General features: G+C 41.9%; 1 protein-coding gene across 2 annotated transcripts; it reads left to right on the forward strand.

Moving 5' to 3' along the window:
• The first annotated feature begins 839 nt into the window (after window positions 1-839).
• On the forward strand, window positions 840-14,776 carry ETNPPL (ethanolamine-phosphate phospho-lyase). Of its 2 annotated transcripts, XM_062636652.1 has the most exons (13): window positions 840-990; window positions 2,848-2,966; window positions 3,121-3,280; window positions 4,120-4,194; window positions 5,938-6,031; window positions 7,031-7,147; window positions 8,906-8,988; window positions 9,516-9,741; window positions 10,632-10,786; window positions 11,559-11,648; window positions 11,843-11,973; window positions 12,913-12,980; window positions 13,840-14,776. In XM_062636652.1, exons 1-13 carry the CDS (start codon window positions 935-937, stop codon window positions 13,969-13,971), a joined length of 1,506 nt encoding a protein of 501 aa, XP_062492636.1. In that variant the 5' UTR covers window positions 840-934; the 3' UTR covers window positions 13,972-14,776. The 2 variants fall into 2 exon arrangements, with proteins under 2 accessions (XP_062492636.1, XP_062492637.1); XM_062636653.1 differs by lacking the exon at window positions 2,848-2,966 and having other exon boundaries at window positions 846-990.
• Window positions 14,777-19,510: the final 4,734 nt, after the last annotated feature.

The following is a 19,510-nucleotide window of genomic DNA, read 5'->3' on the forward strand; positions in this document are numbered from 1 at the left end:
AGAGAGTGCATCTTGGCAGGGACAAGGTAAAGCTAAGGGGCTCCTCCAGGAGCTTCACTGTTCTGAAATGCAGTGCCTCTTGATGTGAATTCTGCCCTTCTTCACTGTGAAATCATCCTTTTTTCTTACAGGCTTTGATGTCCAGTGAGAGGGTTATCAAGGGTAACCATGAAGCAATGCCACATTCAAGCAAATTGCTTCTATATGACGCTGTGGTTAGAAGGAGATCATAGGACTAGTTATACTTAGGTCTTGCCTAGACTGGAAAAGGGTGTACCAATGCATCAGAGCACCAGGGATAGAGCCCTTTCCTACTTACGTGTATAAAAACATTGACATCCATAGCTCCTCCTAGTTTGCTTCACTTTACAAGAAATACGGATACTGTCTTTGATGGATGTATACAAGTATCTCTCAGCCTACACTTACGGACAGGTTCAGGGAGATAAGCATCTGTAAAAGTCCCTAGATTATGACGCTAATTTGGATTGAATCGACTGCTTGGTGCCCCCCTCGGGGACGTGTGCCGCACAAGTGCGCTGCCCGCCCGGCGACCGGGGAAAGGCGAGCAGCCGCAGGCCCGTCGCCTGTCGCCTCTGGGAGAGGGGTGGCCGCCCGTTCTTCCTCTGCAGCAAGTCTGCTGTGTTGCAAGTTTGTGCCGCTCTGCACCGCTGGAAAAGCTCCAAGGCGCGGGGAGGGGGGGGGCGTAGCTAGACAGCGAGCAGGAGTTGTCCCCCCGACGGAGGGCAGTGACCGGCCGGGACGCTCTGTCCAGTCCTCTCCCGTCCCGTCCCGTCCCGTCCTGTCCCGCTGGGGAAGGCGGGAGGGGGCAGGCAAGGAGGAGGAGTTTGGCGGGGGGCAGCGCCGGTTTAAGAGGCGGCGAGCCCCCAGCCGTGCTGTTCCGTGCTGTGCAGTACTGTGCTGTGCTGGCGGGATGGAGGAGCGCTACAGCAAGGCTGAGACCCTCGCCCTGCGGAGGAAGCACATCGGGTAGGGTCTGGGAGCGCGGCCGGGGGCGGGAGGATGAGGTGGAGGAAGGTCTCAGGCAGCTGCACTGTCCCCCCCGGGATGTGCCACTGCCCGGACGGCCCCGCTGAGCACTGCTGGGGGCTGGCAGCGCTGGGCATTCCCTCCGGGGGCGCCGGGAAGGAACACGGCTCGTCAGCCCTTCATCTTGCCAGATCTTCCCTCCGCCTCTAATTCCCGCGGCGATGGGAGGGTGCAGTCCTTAAACACAGTACATCAAACCCTACATCACTTTTTTAGAGATCAGAGCGAGCAACCTGAGTGTGGTACCCAGGTGAATGTCTAAAATGCAGCTGTGCAGGGGTTTGGGATTTGGTTTTGGCTTGGTTATTTCGGGGTTTTTATGTGAATAAACTGCATGCTCCTGGAAAACAGACGTCTCTGTTAAATGAAGCCGAGGAGTTTTCTTAAGCTAAGTGTGAGAAATGCAGGAAGGCTGCTAGCAGCTGTGACCTGAGCAATATTCCTGGCTGTGCACTTACCTGATTCCATGGTATTGCAATATTAGTTACACCAGAATGTGCAGCTATAATTCTTTTATTCAGTAGGTGTTGCTAAGTGAAAATAAATCCAGATTGTTAAAACCATACTGGCTATTTGCTGATTGCATCCTAAATGTGTGGCATATATAGAAAGTTCACTAAAGAGTCAAAAAAGTCGTCCTCATGAAGACAACACATCAGCCTCTCTTTGGGGCCAGCTCAATATTACAAGACTTGCTTGTGCAAGGATTAGAGGATCAGATTGTGCTGGGCAACCAAAAAGAAACTTTCACCAATCAGACTGATCTGCTGTAGAAGAAAATTCTGCGGTCAAGATCTGGCTGATGATGATGATGGTGTGCATTGCTTTTAAAGCGTACCAGAGCAGTAACTGAAGATTTCAGAAAAGATCTATGCAAGGGGGCTAGAAATTGTGAGAAAGAAAGTAAACAACTTCACTTTCTCAGGGTCACATTTAGGCTTTACAAGTTCGGAATCTCAAAATACCCAACAATAACTCCTGAGTTACCTGGAAACAACTGTGCTTATGCAAGGTCACATAAACATTACCAAAAGTTCAGGGAGCTTTCCTTCTACTCAATAATATCATTCAACATAATTACATTGGCATGTTCCCACTGGGGGTTGGGAGGGGGAGAGAGTACTTCGGGTAATTTTACAAGGAGTCTAAATTTTGCTGGAAGTGATATAGGTTCTTATAAAAAGTTGGTTTTAAAGATTTTATCCAAAGCAGTCAGGAAGAAAGAGTGAGGGTTTTAAGACCTTCTCAGTACCTCTGAAAATAAAGCCTGCAAAACATTAGTGTTTTGTTCTTGAATGTGACCTCTATATGATAGTCACCCATTGCGTAATGAGTTTTTGGCTATAGTATAAAACAATGTCTAACAACATAACTTTATTCCCAGTGAGTTAATTGCCAATACATGTTTGTAAGGCATGTAAACAAACAGAGCTACAGCCTAGAAACACAGCAGGACATATAAGGACCTGGAATGACCTGCAGTCACTATGCTCCTGTGAAACCACTTGCAGACAGAATCATGCTTTGAATACACCCTTATTAAAGACCTGCTTCTGTTCCCACTGTGCTTGAGGAGTGGCACGGGGGCTGGTTTTAATTTCAGCAAGAGCCCCACTTGCCCACTGTTGTGATTTAAGCCAGGACACTCCCCATCTGAACCACTCACAAGCTCATTGCAGAGGGAGGCAGTTGTCTCCAGAGCTGCCAAAAAAGCATCCCTCCCAAACACTCAGAGGAGGGGGAGCAACTAAGAAATCAAAAATGATGTTATTTTATAATTTTTAATTTTGTTTTTAGACCTTCCTGCAAGGTTTTCTTTGCCAAGGACCCTCTGAAGATAGTGCGTGCTCAGGGCCAATATATGTTTGATGAGAAAGGAGAAAAATACTTAGACTGTATCAACAATGTTGCACATGGTAAGCAGATTAACCTGTAAGACTGTTCCTTAATTTCTAATAGGGATCAGAACATGCTTCTTCTAAGTGATGAAGTTCACAGTGCTTCTCTGAATCTCCTTGTAGTTCAATAACTGGCTGCTTGCTAGTAATAACTAATTATTTTCCTCTCTAGTTGGCCACAGTCATCCATATGTGATAAAGGCTGCAACAAAACAGATGGAACTGCTCAATACAAATTCCCGGTTCCTGCATGACAACCTTGTGCAGTACGCACAGCGTCTCACAGCCACCCTGCCCGAGAAACTCTCTGTTTGCTATTTTGTTAATTCTGGGTATGTCTCACTGTTTGGTTTTTTCCATTATGACTACTTAGCAGCTGTTGAGATGGACACTCAGGACAGCTTGGCCTAAATCTTACTAACTAGGACTTAGTAATAAGCAACAAAAATATTTCCAGTAGTGTACTGTCATATTTAATGTGCTTAATGCAAGACAGCTAAAACATAAAACTGGTTTGCTGAAAGCTCTGCACACAAGGGGGAAAAAAGCAAGAAAAGCAAATCGGACTGCAAATTGGTAAACGCTAGGTACAGAGTAGTGAATACAATCTGTAAATTGATGTATGACCTGGAAAGGAGTAGTCTTTTTTGGCGGTCCGTTTACCCTGTCATCGCTTACTTTGCCGGAACAGACAACCTGCAGGGACTTGTGAGCAGAGGGGCTGTTACAGGTCAGACTAGAAGTTTGAGTCTTCATCTGAGGAGCAGATTTACATTCTCTGATGCCTGATGGTGTAAGCACCGGGGACGACAGAGACGTCATGGAGAGTGGGAGATGGGGTTGGCATGCTGCTGCTTTCTGAGGGTTTGTGGCTGCATTGCACTCTCAGCTGCAAAGCAGTCTCAGTTGTACCAAGAGGAGGTAAATGTCTACAAGCAAACTAGGGGAAGGAAAGAAAGCATCTCTTTGTTTGCTATTTATACAAAGAACCATTTTTTCTTCGCCCTCTTACATGGCATTTAGTCCCAACCTTAGCATTGTAATCTGTATGGTAACAAAGCCTGCTGTGTTACTATATCCATTAATCCCGTGCTTCGTCTTCTGTATGAGAATACCATTTTAATTGGAAGCCCTTCCTCACTATTTTGTGGCTGTATCGGTTATTATGCAGGTCTGAAGCAAATGATCTTGCTTTACGACTGGCTCGGCAGTACCATGGGCACCAAGATGTGATCACCCTTGAAAAGTAAGTACATAGAGCAGCTTATATGAATGCAGCCAGCAACTCCTGCCATTACCTCAGAAGTGGCTTTGCAGTAACCCCCTGCTGTTTGTACTCTACTGCCTGCTGAAAGAAAAGCTTTGTTGCTTTCATATTAGAACAGGTCAGGAAATCCCTTTTCCGCATTTGGATAAACACAAGTCTTGAAGATCTCTGAAAAATAAGCTTGTCAGTACCTCAAAAGGTCAATCACCTGTTACAGGGCATTTCCCACAGAGACTCCTGAAGCAATTCAGGCCAAAGTCTTGAATGTGGGTTTCCAACATCAATGATTGGTCTGGCCACAGGGCTGCTCTGGAGAAGGGCTTTCTGTCCATCACACTCTACTGGACATGTTTCTTTTTGTACAAGTAAATATTCAGCGGGCAAGAAGATCCTGTAACTCTGCAGCAGTGTTGCACTGGTGCTCAGCTCTCTTTCAGTGAGCACAAGTATGTGCACAAAACCAAGCAGCTCCAAAATCAGGAGGCACTGAGCAAGCCACCACCCGTGGGGATGGTGGCCAGCCATGTCTCTGGGTTTCCCTTGCTGAGATGCAGCTGTAGGCTTGGGTCTTCTTCTCAGGTTGTGATTAGCAAGTTCAGCCAGGGCAACTGCAAGAGCATTTGCCTTTATTTGAATGGCACAAAACTTATTTGACTCAGCTGTTCTCAGATCACTGTTAGCCCTCCTTGACTCGTGGCCAAGGCTTGAAGCCTTTGAGAGTAGGTTCCACCAGGAGAGGTGGAGGATGGAGCTGGCTCTGTCACTATTTTACTGCAACATCTTCCTGAACACTGCAAGATATTTCTTTGCCCTGGTTCTCACACTCTGTAGGCTTTTATACCATAGCTACCATCTCAGTCAAGGAAGGCTTTCTGTCCTTTCTTTGTGCTCATTAGCAGATTTTGTTAGCTAGTAGAAAGTTGTAAAGAGCACAAAGGAGTTCAAACACATCTCTCTGCCCTATTTGTGTGCTGTTAAGAGATTGTGACATGTCTTTGATGTGGTTTGAGGTTCCCTTCACTTCAAGTTTACGGCTGAAATAGAGTGTTTATTCCCTGAATGAAGCTGCTACATTCTTTAGGCTCAAAAGACTGTTTTCCTCATTTCTAAATCAAATTGGGCTTGGTAGTAACCAGCTTTAGAGTACTCTGTGATATAAAGCTTTTATATTCAAACAATATTCATACTTACCCTGAAAGTGGCTCCAGCCAAACATTCTAGCCTGTAGGGTCTTCAGGGCAGGTAGCAGTGTGCTGCTGCTGCAGAACATCCCCACCTTCAAATGCAGTGCACGTTCTTGAGAGTCTCTGCAATGGTGTTGGGGTCTAGTTTGCAAAGCTTGGGTTAGCCAGAGTGGTCCCCACATGTTGGAAATGAGGGAGCTGGACTCATCTTTCTACTGCTAGGTAAGGTTGCTAGGGCAGCCACCTTAGAGGTAGTGTGGTCCAGGGAATGTCATCTTGGTCTGTCCCCATGCTGGCACTTGATTTTATGCAAGAAAAAAGCCTCCTGGTTCCAATCTTGCTAATGAATTAAAGTCAATGGCAATTTCACATTGTCTTTGAGAAAAAGACTGAGTAAATTAAATCAAGATCACTTAACAAACAGTGCTACTGTGTTGCAGATACAGTTGTTTGTTCTGGATTATTTATGGGCACAGCTGTAATTTAGCTCTTCTATACATTTGGTGAAAAGTGACTTCGATATTTAACACTTACACAGTGCTTACCATGGCCATGTTACATCTCTGATTGACATCAGTCCCTATAAATTTAATCAGCTGGGAAAGGACAGCAAGAAGGACTTTGTCCATGTGGTAAGTGTATTTTTTTTGCTTTTTGTCATTTTTATGCTCATTACGCAGCATACTGAATTACCCACTTCTGGTGTAAATACACTTTCATTCTGTTTTGCTGATGCTAGACTACATACACTTGGATGTTTATTAAATACAGTAAAATTGTTTGCTTTTGGATTTCTAAGTGGGCATTCAGCTGTGAGGCTGATTTCCTTCAGAATGCTACAAGTTTCTTGAGTCACTGCACTATATGTTACAAAGTTTGAAGAAATTAGCCACTACCTGTTATGTTGGTTTGGATAAAGATAGGCAGGACATTTGAGTCTACTTCCAAAAACTGGAAAGGGAGACACCACAGGTTCACACAGATCTGGGTATAGTGCTCATGGGTATCCAACTGAGTGCAGTACAGTTCGATTTTCTGCCTGATCTTGATATCTTACAAAAGCAAAAATCATTCTCAGCCCAGAGGTGTACACCAAGCAGATCTTTCCTAGCTAGACCTCCTTGCATTAAGCACACTGTTGAAGTAGTAGCCACCTTTTTATACCACTTCCTTTCTCTTATTTACTGAACAGTTTGTATAAGATGGAAAATCATACAGATTTGTACTGTGACTAGGACACCGGAAGGGAAGTCACAGACTGGAAAACCCCATTTTCCAGTTGCAGAAATGGATCTTTCTGCAAGAATCTGAAATAAGATGATGGATGAGGACTCAGTATTGTGTCTTGGGGGAGAGGAGGGATGGTCTTGAAAGGTGGAGGATGTAGGGACGGTTTTGAAAGGTGGACGATGTAGATGATGGCTGTTTCAGCAGCTGTTGAACACATCACAGGCCTGGATTGAGTTTAAGCTCTTGTAAACATATTTGCAATTCCATGCAGAAATTCAGGCTGTACTATTATTATTTTTCTGTGTGGAAAGAACAAAAATGCAGAGCAATAGAGAAGAAAGTAAATGTTTTATAGAAGGATGGGCTTAAAAAAAATAAATTCAAAAATTGTTTTTTTTCAGGCTCCTTCTCCAGATATCTACAGAGGGAAATACAGAGAGGACCACCCAGATCCAGCAAGTGCTTATGCTGAAGAGGTGAAAAAGATTATTGAAGAAACACAGAAGAATGGACGGAAGGTGTGTGTTTTGTGCTCTGTAAATGCTGAGTTTTCATCTGTTAAGTGTGGCACGGGGGCTTGAAACAGGCAACTAAGGACATGTTTCTTTACTCAGTTTTGCTTGCTTCCCCCCATCCTTCATTTTCTATGCTGGGTTCTGTGTTCAAAATAATAGCCCGTTTTTCTACCTGATGCTCTTTATCACAGTATTTCTAGGCAACAATGAAGGGATCAATAATACAGATGCAAATAAGCAGTTACAACCAAAGCAGTTTGATTTATCATTTCATGCATTGAATCAGTAGATTGTGAATATCTTAGGGCAAGGTTTGAGGTAAGATGAGAAACTGTACAGATTCTAGCAAGGGTATATCAAAGTCTCCAGGACGTGGGGTAAATATACTGGATAAAATCTTGATACATTTCCAGGTCTAGTAGCTTAAGGTAACTCTGTAGTCATCTAAAAATGTATACCTTCCAATCATTTACAATATGACCTTGATAAAAACAGACGATTTCTGAATAAGTTTACCTAAAATGCATGTTAATGTTTTATATGATGGCTTTAGGGTTTCGAGACATGTAGGGCTTGATCCAAAGCCCACTGAAGTCCCGGAAGGCTTCAGTGGGGGTTGGAACAACATGTTCTCATCTAGTCCAGTGCACTTACATCACTCTTTTAGTTTCTTCATCAACTTTTTTTTTATTCTCTACTAACGGATAGTTTTGTTTTTTCTTCCCTTGTTTCCTTTCTTTTGCATATTTCTTAGGTTTTGATGACATAGACCTGTGGCAGGACAAGTTGTGCTAAAGGCTAAGCCTCACATGCTATGGGAAGCTTCGTACTCTTTGGCCGTAGCATGCCTCTTCAAATATAGTGTATGGTTCTTTACACGTTACTGCTCGGCCTTGTTTCCAGGAAGACTGCACCAGCCCAGAGAGACCTCTTGATGCTCAGGGAGGGGTTCACAAGTGGTGTGGGGATGCAATCCCTTAAATAGCAGACTTATGCCGAGACTTTGGGGTAATATCATATCTCTGCTGCATAGACCTCTGCTGTTGACAAGAAACGAATTTTGATGTTCCAGTGTATCTGATCCGCTGCTCTTACCCTTACTGACTTCAAATAACTTTCTTTTTCATTCCTAGCAACTGGAATTATTTCATCTATAGAATTTTTCTCCTCTTTTGTCAAGTGCCTTATGCTGACATTTTACTTGTGTAGTTACTTGCATTAAGCAGGGGTGCCCAAAGCATAGCCTCAGGTCATTTTACAGTTCAGCTTCTGCCCACATCTAGCTGGTGTTCAGGATTGAAAAAAAAGCTGATCATCACATATATGCATTACAGGAGAGCCTTGGCATTAAGAAAGTTTCATTAACCTCTTGGGGAAAAAGGAGTTTCATACACAACATGGTGGTGTGTCTCCTGTAAATTGAAATCTGTAAATAAGTTTGCAGAGCTCCCAGGAGCCTGATCCAACATCCACTGACATCAGTAAGTGTCTTCCACTTCAACTGTAGGACTAGGGCTTAATATAGGTCCTTGTATTCCTATCAGGTTGCAAAGGTGGCCCTGGCTACTGCAAATTTGGGCACCCCAGATTACAAAATGAATAAATTCTTTAGCCATAGCTGTTCTCAAGAGGCCTCAGTTGTCCAACCCATTTCGTGGTTAAATTAAAGCACACATTGAAACACGTATTTCTAGGTTGTTAGGTATTTGTGTAAAGGCCAAGTAGATGAGCACAGTTCTCACCTGAGTTTGTTTCTCGTAGATTGCTGCCTTCATAGCTGAATCCATGCAGAGCTGTGGAGGCCAAGTAATTCCACCTGTGGGCTACTTCCAGAAAGTGGCAGAGTACGTACATCACTTCAAAAGGGTGTAACTGGAAAACGAGCTAAAGAAACAGGTTTTTCACTATAGGCTTATGCAATCAATTAAGCTATCCCTCTCTGTTGGGCTTGACTACCTGTGGTTCCTTTCTACTTTTTGAAGAGTATGAATCCACTTCTATTTTACTTTTATGGAACATTAGCTGACCAGTTGTTTTAAGCTGGATAATTGTCTTTCCTTTTCTATCTTTAATACTTAGGCCACAAGTTTGATGGAAGATGAAGCTGAACCTTCATAGATAGAATCCTGAAGTACTGTTACAGTGCCCTATTCTGCATCAACATATCAGATTTTTTCCTTAACATTTAGCAAACTGAAAATTTTATCAATTGAAATAGCTATAGCTGTGTTTCGGCAGCCACATTCTTTCTTTTTTCCTAACCTGGTCTCTCACTGGAGAATTTCTGTAGTAGAAGCTCCCCTGTCCCAGATTGCCTGCTTGAGACATGTACTGCAGCACTAGTCATTGAAGCTATTCTATTTGTTTTCAGGTATGTTCATGCAGTGGGTGGAGTGTTCATAGCTGATGAGGTCCAGGTTGGCTTTGGCAGAGTTGGGAAGCATTTTTGGGCGTTTCAGCTGCAAGGTGAAGACTTTGTGCCTGACATTGTCACCATGGGAAAACCCATTGGCAATGGCCACCCTATGTCTTGTGTGGTCACAACAAGGGAAATCGCTGAAAGTTTTGGTGCTTCTGGAATGGAGTATTTCAATACAGTAAGTTTGTATGTGAAAGATTACCTTCTTTTATTTTGGTCTGCATTTAGCAGTTAGAAGTTGTTCAGGTGATTCAGCTAACGTCTGCATCCACCACCGCATCACATTACTTGAGAGTCAACCACAGTCTAACATCTAAAAGCAAGTGGAAAGGCTTTTAAATATGCTCTGTATCAAGTGATATATCTTATTATGAACCAGCTCTAGCTCTCTGGCAAGCCATGCATTTCAGCTCACATCCATAAGATAAATTCTACTTTCCTTCTCTCTCTCTCTCTCTCCTTGCTCTGGAATGTTGGCCATGTAAAACCTCATTTTCTAGGACAGGCTCTGTGTTGGTGGCACGTGTACCCTGGCAGACCTTGCTTTGCAGTTGTCACCTAACAAAACCCTAACAAAAAAAAGTGACCATTTGCCACCAAACATTTGAGCTGCATGCATGCCACAGAGAAGTAGCTTTCTTCTCGTTTACCAAGTCCTCTTTCTGCTCCTGTGACTGAGCCTTCTTCCCAGCTACCTTGAATCCCCTGCTTTTAATGGAGTTTATACCCTCTAGTTCAAGAAATAGCAGATCTATCACCCACCCACTGCTCTTCACAGGAGTATTTTGCCTGCACATGTAATAGGCAAACCATGAGAGCAGCTTGAACACTTTGGCAGTGAAATCTTCAAATTACTGAAACTCAAAGCAGGGGAAATGGTAGCCCCTCCCTTAGGCCTCTTACACTGCCCAGAGTGTAGGGGATGGTGCCCCACAGCCTGAATGCCATAAAATCTCCACCTCTTCAAGCATTCCTCATGACATGGCAATCTGGAGAGGGGAAGTGAAGGATAGGCACAGTTGAATGTTTCTTGATGGGTTTTGTTTTCCTATTTGTCTTTACTATCAGTTTGGAGGCAATCCAGTGTCTTGTGCTATTGGTTTGGCTGTGCTGGAGGTAATAGAACAAGAAGATCTCCAAGGAAATGCTACACGTGTAGGAAATTATCTCCTGGAGTTGCTGGCTGAGCAAAAGGAGAAACATCCCTTAGTGGGAGATATCAGGTGGGTGCCTTACAGCAGCGTCAGAGAAGAATAATAACTGTGCTAGAAAAATAAGTTGGGGGTGCTGGGAACACAGAAACATTATGTCATGGTTATGCTACACCTTTTTTTTAAATGGACGACACAGAACTGATACTGTGAGGCAGTATATTTTTCAAAGTTGTCCATCCATCTACTTAGAATTTAGCTTCAGAATTCAGCTCTGAAGTGTAGTCGTTAGAAAAGCTCTTGGAGAGAGTAGGAGGAAGAACTATCCGCATGTGATATCCTAATTGTCAGTGCACTGTTGGGATGTTGGATCTTGTTCAAATATCTGGTTCATTTCACTTGGAGATGTTAGTGTGGGTTTTCCTCATCTCATGTTACTACTATGAAAATTGCCTTCAGGTTGGTGAAGGAAGAGGGTATTAAGTTGTGAGGGTTTTTTTGGTTCTTAGTTTTGGTTATTTGTGTTCCACAGCTCCCTGGCTTGAGGTTTGCAGGGTAAGAGAGAAAGAATATTACTCTGTCTTTCTTAACTGGCCACGTAGCCTTAATAAGCCAGCTAAATTTATTTATCCAGAAATACCTGTTATCCCACTTGATCATCTGAAGTAGCCAGTGCCAAAAGATGGCCCAAGAGAACACCCTCCTCTCTTTCCTGCTCTTTCTCCCTTGTACCCCAGGGAAGGGAACTGTACTTTATAAAAACAGGTTTTGCATTTTCTTGCAGCAGAAGGCTGGGGTTACTGACACTGGGTTTCACTGGTTTGTATTTTTTTCTCTGCTCCAGGGGTGTTGGATTGTTTGTTGGAGTGGATCTGGTGAAAGATCAACAAAAGAGAACACCAGCCACAGCTGAAGCCCTTCACCTTATTTACAAGTAAGTGGCTTTTAAAAACTATGTGCAGTGATCAAACCCTCCTGATATTCCCCAGCAGTTAGTCATTAATTTTCAGTTTAAATTTGTGTAGCTTTTGATAACATAGAACAAGAAAAAAAAAAGTTTCAAAATGTAACTCGGTCACAATATAGTTTTATACCTGTGCCTAACACAGAATTTTCCTCTTTCCACAGGCTGAAGGAGCATCAAATCCTTCTTAGTGCAGATGGACCCCACAGAAATATACTAAAATTTAAACCACCAATGTGTTTCACAATGGAAGATGCAAAACACGTAGTGGAGACAATTGATGCACTTCTCACAGGTATGTATGCTTTGGTGCTCAAAGGAATGCTCTTTTTAGATGACCCATTTGGTAATGACCCATTGGTGATGACCCGTTTGGTGCTCAAAGGAATGCTCTTTCTAGATGACCCATTAGAAACATCAGCCACCATAATCTAGGCCATTATATGCAAGAAAGCAATCAATTACATTTCTTACCACTTGTCCAAACTGATGTTCTTAATACCAATTGCTGTAAATAAATAAAAAACTCCATATGTACTTCATCCAGACTTCTAGCCAAAATCCTGCTCTTGATCCTTTCTCTTACAAACAGAGTGTTACTACTCATTTCTGGTCACATATGCTACATGTTAAGGAGCATATATATTCATTCAGACAGGCCTGAAAGACACTGCTGAAACGCTGGTGAAACTTTCCATAAGGTGCTCTACCCTTTTTGTTTTATTTTAACTGGCGTACTGGAACATGATTGCCTCACTCAAATTTAGCCTGAAGGTTTTCAGGCTCCATTTATCTTCTACCTGGGGACCAATCCAGGGGAAAATAATGTACACTAGGTATGCTATTAGCATAAGGACTCTTCAAGCCCATTAGACATTGAATGCTCCCATCTCCTGAGATTGTAACAACTCGAGTTAGACTAGCATGAACCGGCTGGACAAAGGGAGAATTCAGCTCTGAAAGGTCTGTCTGAACCCCCATGCTACAGTCAAGCCTCTAATTTCATTCTTTTCTTTAAACACCCCCAAGCTACACAGTCCGGATACATTAATCACGTTACCTCAGAGAAGTGTTTTAGGAAGTATTCATCATTCTTCAGTTATTCTTCTGTGTGATAAATGCTCTGAGGAATAGCTGATTAGGTATTCTTTACTTCAGCCAGCTGTTAAACTGACTGTATGCTTACTTACCCCAGTTTATACTTAATTGAATTCTTTTATTACTTTTTTTTTAGAAATTGAAGAGGCCACTGGAATGAAGATAGAAAATAATGCATCTGCAAATGCACAGTATAAAAGAAAAGTATGTTTTGAATTTTTTTTAGGTCTTATTCAGATAGGTGTTTGGCAAAGCAAGTATAAATTACTTTGGTGGAGCACACCTTCATTTTTGGTGGTGTGAGTAGTTCTGTGCCTTGAAACTGAGCTCAGAACGTAACCCATTACTAGAAATCTGAGAGGATTGTGTTACTGGGGCAAATTTAAAAAGAGCTGAGTAATACAGACCTACAAGAAGAATCATGTTATAGACAAGCCCCTCACCTTGGCTACCTTGTGTGCAAACAAGACCAACCAGACTTTGGACTGCACAAAATTGTGAAGTCAGCAGTCAACGATGTTACTAGTTCTGGGTATTGCATGCCACTGATGGCTATTTGACTTTCTAAGCAAGCCTACAGCCTGGAAGGTGTCCAAGTTTTCGGAGAATGCCAAGGATTTTGTTTCCACCATAGCTCTCTGAGTATGAATGGCTGATGTGCATCCAAATTAGGACTTACTAGGTTGCAGCCCCAGCTTTGGATAAATCATCTATGATTTCTCACAGCCTTAAAAACCTGGCACCCACCATGTTTATAGGAAAGCTCACTGAGCTGTCCCTTGGTGAGTTTTTCAGTGATACTGTGAATAGTGTGAAGGCAACATCTGAGCTGTCTAGGGATGTAGTAATTAAGGCAGACGCCATATGGATTATTGGTTATCTAAATTATACTGGATTTGGGGTGCAGAACTCCTCTTACAGACATTTGTATACATTCAGTTCAATTTCTTTTCAAAGCCAAAAAGTTGTGCCACTGAAAAAGGAGAGTCAGAGCTACCTAATTCCAGTGGCTGCTGGCTGGAAGACATGTATGTGCCTTCATTTCATTTCATTTCTGTTTCAGACAACTGAAGGGAGTTCTCAATCAGAAGGTGCAAATGAAAGCATCAGCCATATGAATGGAGCTGCCTGCAGACAAGAAAATGGCCTTTATTCTAAAAAATGCTCACTGCCAAGTGAAACAATAAGAACATGAAGAAGGAAAATTTCCTCATTCAGTTTGAATTTGTGTCCGGATTGCTTTTGAGAAGAAGAGTGCAGTAGTCAGAGTCCTGTGATCTGTTTGAAGCCTAGTCCTAACTTCCATAAGCTGATTGAATTCCTATTAGCTTCAGTAGGAGTTTAAAATACTTTTTCAAAGAAAGACATGAACGACAACTGCACCATGTGGCTTGAAATCTAGATGTGACAGAATGGACAAGTGATACATAAATACCTTGGTGCTGATGCCAGGTTTGGCATAGGTACACAAACTCAGTGAAATCTGTTCATTTACCTGTGTTACACAGAATCTGAATTGCTTAACCATACAAGCAAATGCCAGTCCTATTAAAGTTTAAAATTATATGCTTAACTTGCTATTTTAACAATATTTTAAATTTCAATATTTAATATTGAGATGTTAATTACTTCCCATGTTTTAATGGCTGAATTCACAAAACAATGCTTGAGAGAGAAATCACTGTTATCTTCCAGTGTAACCCTAGGTCCTATGGACCATATTCCCAGCTAATGTAAATTGGTGTAGCCTTGTTAATGTCAACAATGTTCTATCAAGAGTCTACCACTGTGTGTGTAGAGACATGATGTTTATGCAGGGTGTTCTCACTTTATGTGCAAAGAAAATTATGAATCTGGATCCTAATTTTCTATGGATAAAGCAACTTTTGTAAAGATAACTATTTATATAGAGTAAGAATTTTTCTTTTTTTCATTTTTTTTTTTTACCAGAAAGTTTATATGTTGAACCCTCTCAGTCCAAAATATATGCAAGTAGAATATATGTCATTTGAGACACACTGATTGATTGAATTTAACCTGAGGGTCTCTCAAAATGAGGTTCCTGGGGACAGCCCAGTTTGCATTCGCATGGATCTTAGTTGTTTTGATCCTGCTGTAGCAGTGCTGCTACTTTTTGTCAGTGGTGACGAAGTCACATGCCAATTGCATGGGATCCTGACACGTGAATAGCTATGCTAACGTCTGACAGATCACTAAAATGAGAGGACCACTGCACAAACATTTAACTGTGCTGCAGATATTTTAGACTGACTTGTCAGTGTTAAATTTCAGCGAGAGTACACAAGACCTGCTTCTGTTTAATACATGTACAACTCCATGCTATAGAAGATACTAGGGGCTTTACAAATGGTTTGTACTTCAGAAAAAAAGGACAAAGTATATTTATTTCCACTTCAGTTTTAATACCCTGAGTTCTGCTGTTTTGTGATTGCTGCTAATGACCCTACTGATATGTCTGAAAATTGAGCACCTTATCTAATTTCATGTTTTCCACAGTTTGCTATATTAATATTGATGTTTGTGGTATAACGTCTTCCACCATCTTCAAGCTGGCTTATTTTCTGTTTCATTATCCTTGAATAATTCTTCCATAAAATAAATCTCTTCTTATTTGTAATTATGATTTCCCCCACAAAGAGTTTTTTTTGGTTTAATTTTATTCTTCAGTAACACCTATTTGATGAGGGAAGTAACTTCAGTTTTGGCTGGAGGTTGTCTCCATGCCAAAGCAGAACTGTGTTTCTTCAAGGTCTTACATGGCCCTCAGCTGCTGGCAGGTCTTAACTTCCAAGCCAGATGCTGCCTCAGCTGCCACAATTCAGCTCCTGCTAGCCCTGCACCAGGAAGGAAGACATAAGTCTTTCCCAACATGAAAATACACAAAGACCTGAAGTCAAAATAATTTGGTATGTGTCCAAAGGCACGGTTTAGATCAGTTCCTGTATGGAGTGCGGCTGCTTACTTATTACACCTCATCCGCTGCACAGAGCAGCAGCAGCACTTCCCAGCAAGCAAAAGCTTGTACAATTGATTGGAAGGGTTAAGCTCAAAGAGACCCAGACCACCAGTTGTCTACACGGTCTATGGCACTGGCTGTTGTGGCTGGTCATTAACATTTAAGTTTCAAAAGCATGCCAAAGAACGAAAAAATAATCCAATTAGCCTAAATCTGGGGGGAGGTGAAGATTAAAACTTCATAAACACAAGGGGCCTGTTCCTCTGCCTCTACCGTACCCGTGTCTTGCTTCTGAATATGCTTGAAATAAATGGAGCAATGATTGCTCCAATTTTCTAGTGTTTTTCACCCAGTTTCTGCTTCACAAGTTAGTATGTAAGATGCAAGTTACCTAGAACAACGGTCTTCTATCTTCTTTAAAAAAGAGAGGCTATCGATTCTATGATGCAGGCTAAAAAAACCCCAAACACTGTTGTTTAATTAAAGGAGTCAATCCAACAGTTACCAGGAGTAGAGCTGGATGTCCTAGATTCACTATATCATTGTTAATGTTCCTGCAGTATCTCAGGGTCCACCTGCAAGATACTGTGAAGGGCCCACTAATTAAAAGAGACTGACTAAAGAATGGGAGAGTGGAAGCGGAAATAATTAAGGTTAACTTAGAGAAAGTGGTTCCAGTCAGCTGAATTGATCGAATATATTCCCTCCACTGAACAGGCAGGGCTTTTTGCCCCTTTCCAACAGTTCCCCTTCTTTCTACCTCTCCTCTCCTGCCTGTGTAATTCCTGGTTTAGCCATGTGGTTCAACCTCCACCCTAGCCCTTACATTCATCAGAGGTCTCTGTAAGCCAGTTCAGATAACTAACCTTGCAGAAAGAAATAATCCTTTTTTTCCCCATCAGTTCTCTGCAAGGCTGATGAACAAACTCATGGAGGAGGCCTGAGCCTGCACAGGACATGCAGCAGGAGGAAGAGATGGTGGGGCGAGGGAAAGGCAGGACTCAATCCCAAGTAGGCATCACACACAAGAGTTAGTTACTTTTATCTTCACTTTAGCTCATAATCCTATTGGAAGCTGAGTCAAGGTAATTTTATTGCATTCTCATAGTTTACCACTGTTTTGATCACTTTTATAGGTTATGTTTAAGACTTTCAAGCAAATAGACTGGTTAAATCAAGGGGAAAAGAGAGTGCTTGCTGTGAAGGCTAATGAAGGAGTGACTCTGAGAGTCTCAACCCACTGCCAGTTAAGTCCCCTACACAAAAGCAAGCAGGACTGAACCTGTGTGGAGTCAGAAAGCTGCGCTTTAGACAGCACTGTTCCAGGAAGAAGAATCAGGATCAAAAGGTGCCACGTCAACACACCACTACCACTGAAATGCCAGGGAAACAGAGCATGCCACAGGCCCATGTCTGGGTGAATAAACCACAGCCTTAGCTCCATTAAACATTGCAATGGGAATACATTAAGTAGAAGAATTATGCAGGAATATTATATGTTGTCTGTGACTTTTTAGATATATGGTTTCCTAGACAAACAACACAGTCTTACCAGAAAATATGTTTATAATCTTCACAGCTGCTAAGATCAGTGGCTCTGAACTGACAGACAGCGCGGACACAGCAAAGTCCAGAAGTGAAAAGTTCCCTGAAGAAGCAAGCTGTGACGATATAGGATGAAAAATGGGAGGTGAATGAAAGGGACTAAGGGGCAGGCCTGAAACACTTCTTTTATATTTACCAATGCAATCTTCAATGCATTTCTGTTTAAAAAAATTAATCATTTGCAAGCAGAGCAAATTAGCTCATAACAGCAGAAAGGTTAGTTTAAATTTCCAGGTTGCTCAGTGATGACTTGAGAAGGTGTTCTAGTAGTATCCTTTTCAACCTGGACTTGGCCTGTGCTGCTGCCATCCAAGCTCTGGCAGAAGGATTATGCAAGGGAAGACAATGCCAAATGACTGTGACAGGATTTCCCTATCTCTGCTACCCATACAAATTTGCATTTTCCCACCTGGACCATTGGATTTTGTTGTGCCGGTGGTTCAGCAGAAAAGCTGAATTAGAGAAGACAAGTTATGCTTCTGCATTTCTCACTGACTTGTGTTGTCACTGGACTGTGTCATGTCATCTGTAAAGGCTTCAATTTCCAGAGATGCAGGGTATCTTACAAAGGCAGGACTCTTCAAAATGATATTTCATAAGGAAACATATTTGGGCCTAAGACCCTAGATACAAAGCACCAAAAGTTTAAAGCCTTCACTTAGCTTCACAACTCAGGATCAATCTGCATTAAGCAAAACAACCTCCAGTCTCTTCCCACCTCTGCTCACAGCCATTCATGTGTGTTATGATAAACACTGCTCAAATATCTCAATAACATACATTTAGAACAATGTGGAATTAAAAAAAGGAAAAAGTAAAGGAAGTGGAAGGGGAAAAACATGAAGAAATGTGTTTCAGTACAGCACTAAAGGTTGCTAAAGCTCTTTAATAATAGCCCAGGCAGAAAGTCTTGTAATCACATGAAATTCTGACATCTTTCTGTCTCTGTTTACTTCCATGTATAAAAGTAGCTGTAATAACCTTCATTATGTTTTTTAAAGGTTAATCACTGTATCAGGCACAATCATAATTATATAGCACTGCAGATCACAGAGTAAACTAGCTTAATTTACTTATTTGCAGTTACCTCTTCTTATTCCCTACTTGCATGTGGCTTTGTCAGGAACTAAAGCCCTATGACTGCAGTACAAAGAGACCATTTATGTGAAATATAATGAAGCAATGGAGAGACACAAACACAGCACAACAGGGAAGTCAGCAGTCTGGCTAGCATCTCCCAGGAAGCATAAAGACCTGTAAATACATTTTCAGTTGGCACAGGGCACTTTTTTTAAGCAAAAAGAAAGCTTTTGGTCTCCATGACTTAGTTTTGTCATTCTAGTCACAAAATAAGACATGAAAGGAGTTCATCTGGAAAATGTACTACTAACACGCTCCACTGGCTTGCTCTTGAGAACAAAGATTTCTGTTCACAGTACTTAGAATTAGCTCTCAACTAAGTTAGATTTATTCTACTTTCTACTAGGCAAGACACAGATCATACAAATCATAAGTAAATTGAACTATAAGAACAGACTGTATTTTGCACATTCACCTTTGAAGAGCACCATTATAGTACACGAGACCTACAAGTCTTTGTTAGACAGGACCAGAGTCCCTTCCAACTTATGTATGTATCTATGCAAAAATAATCACTGCATTTAATGCTGCTTTCTGTACTCACAGCCAAATGAGGACATGATTACAGGTGGTGAAACCCCAGTGAAAAAATTACTTCTAGAGTAAGCTAGATTTGATTGTTTATTTCTGACATAGATGTGTAAATATCATAAATATCTACCAATAAAGATGGCATCTTCACTCTTTTCTCTCACAAGAGAAATTGCAGAGTTACATACCCACGAGCATCGTATGAAAACATTAGCCCACAAATGCACATGGCTTCATATGAAGTCCGTAAGACTTTTCCTTCATGCCCCTATTTATTTGTTCCCTAAAACCTGATGAGAACCCTGTTCTCCTTTTACTACACTTAACCTACACTATAAACCTTTGTCCACTTTGGATTTGTGAGTGGAGGATGGTGCACACTGGAAAACATGTTAAAAAAGCACTTTGTATTGCATGCCTCCCATGGGACAGCCAAAGCACCAAAAACCTTCGTGTGCTGCTGGGTACCCACCTCCAGGTA

This window comes from Pezoporus occidentalis, unplaced genomic scaffold (assembly GCF_034315485.1).
Source record: "Pezoporus occidentalis ecotype Australia unplaced genomic scaffold, CSIRO_AGI_Poc_V1 ctg49, whole genome shotgun sequence".
Lineage (NCBI taxonomy): Eukaryota > Metazoa > Chordata > Aves > Psittaciformes > Psittacidae > Pezoporus > Pezoporus occidentalis.

Excerpts from the sequence above, each read along its gene's own strand:
- ETNPPL (XM_062636652.1), top strand. The coding sequence starts at position 935 with ATGGAGGAGCGCTACAGCAAGGCTGAGACCCTCGCCCTGCGGAGGAAG. Across the intron at positions 6,032-7,030 it reads AGAAGGACTTTGTCCATGTG|GCTCCTTCTCCAGATATCTA; the intron begins GTAAGTGTATTT and ends GTTTTTTTTCAG. Across the intron at positions 10,787-11,558 it reads CCCTTAGTGGGAGATATCAG|GGGTGTTGGATTGTTTGTTG; the intron begins GTGGGTGCCTTA and ends TCTCTGCTCCAG.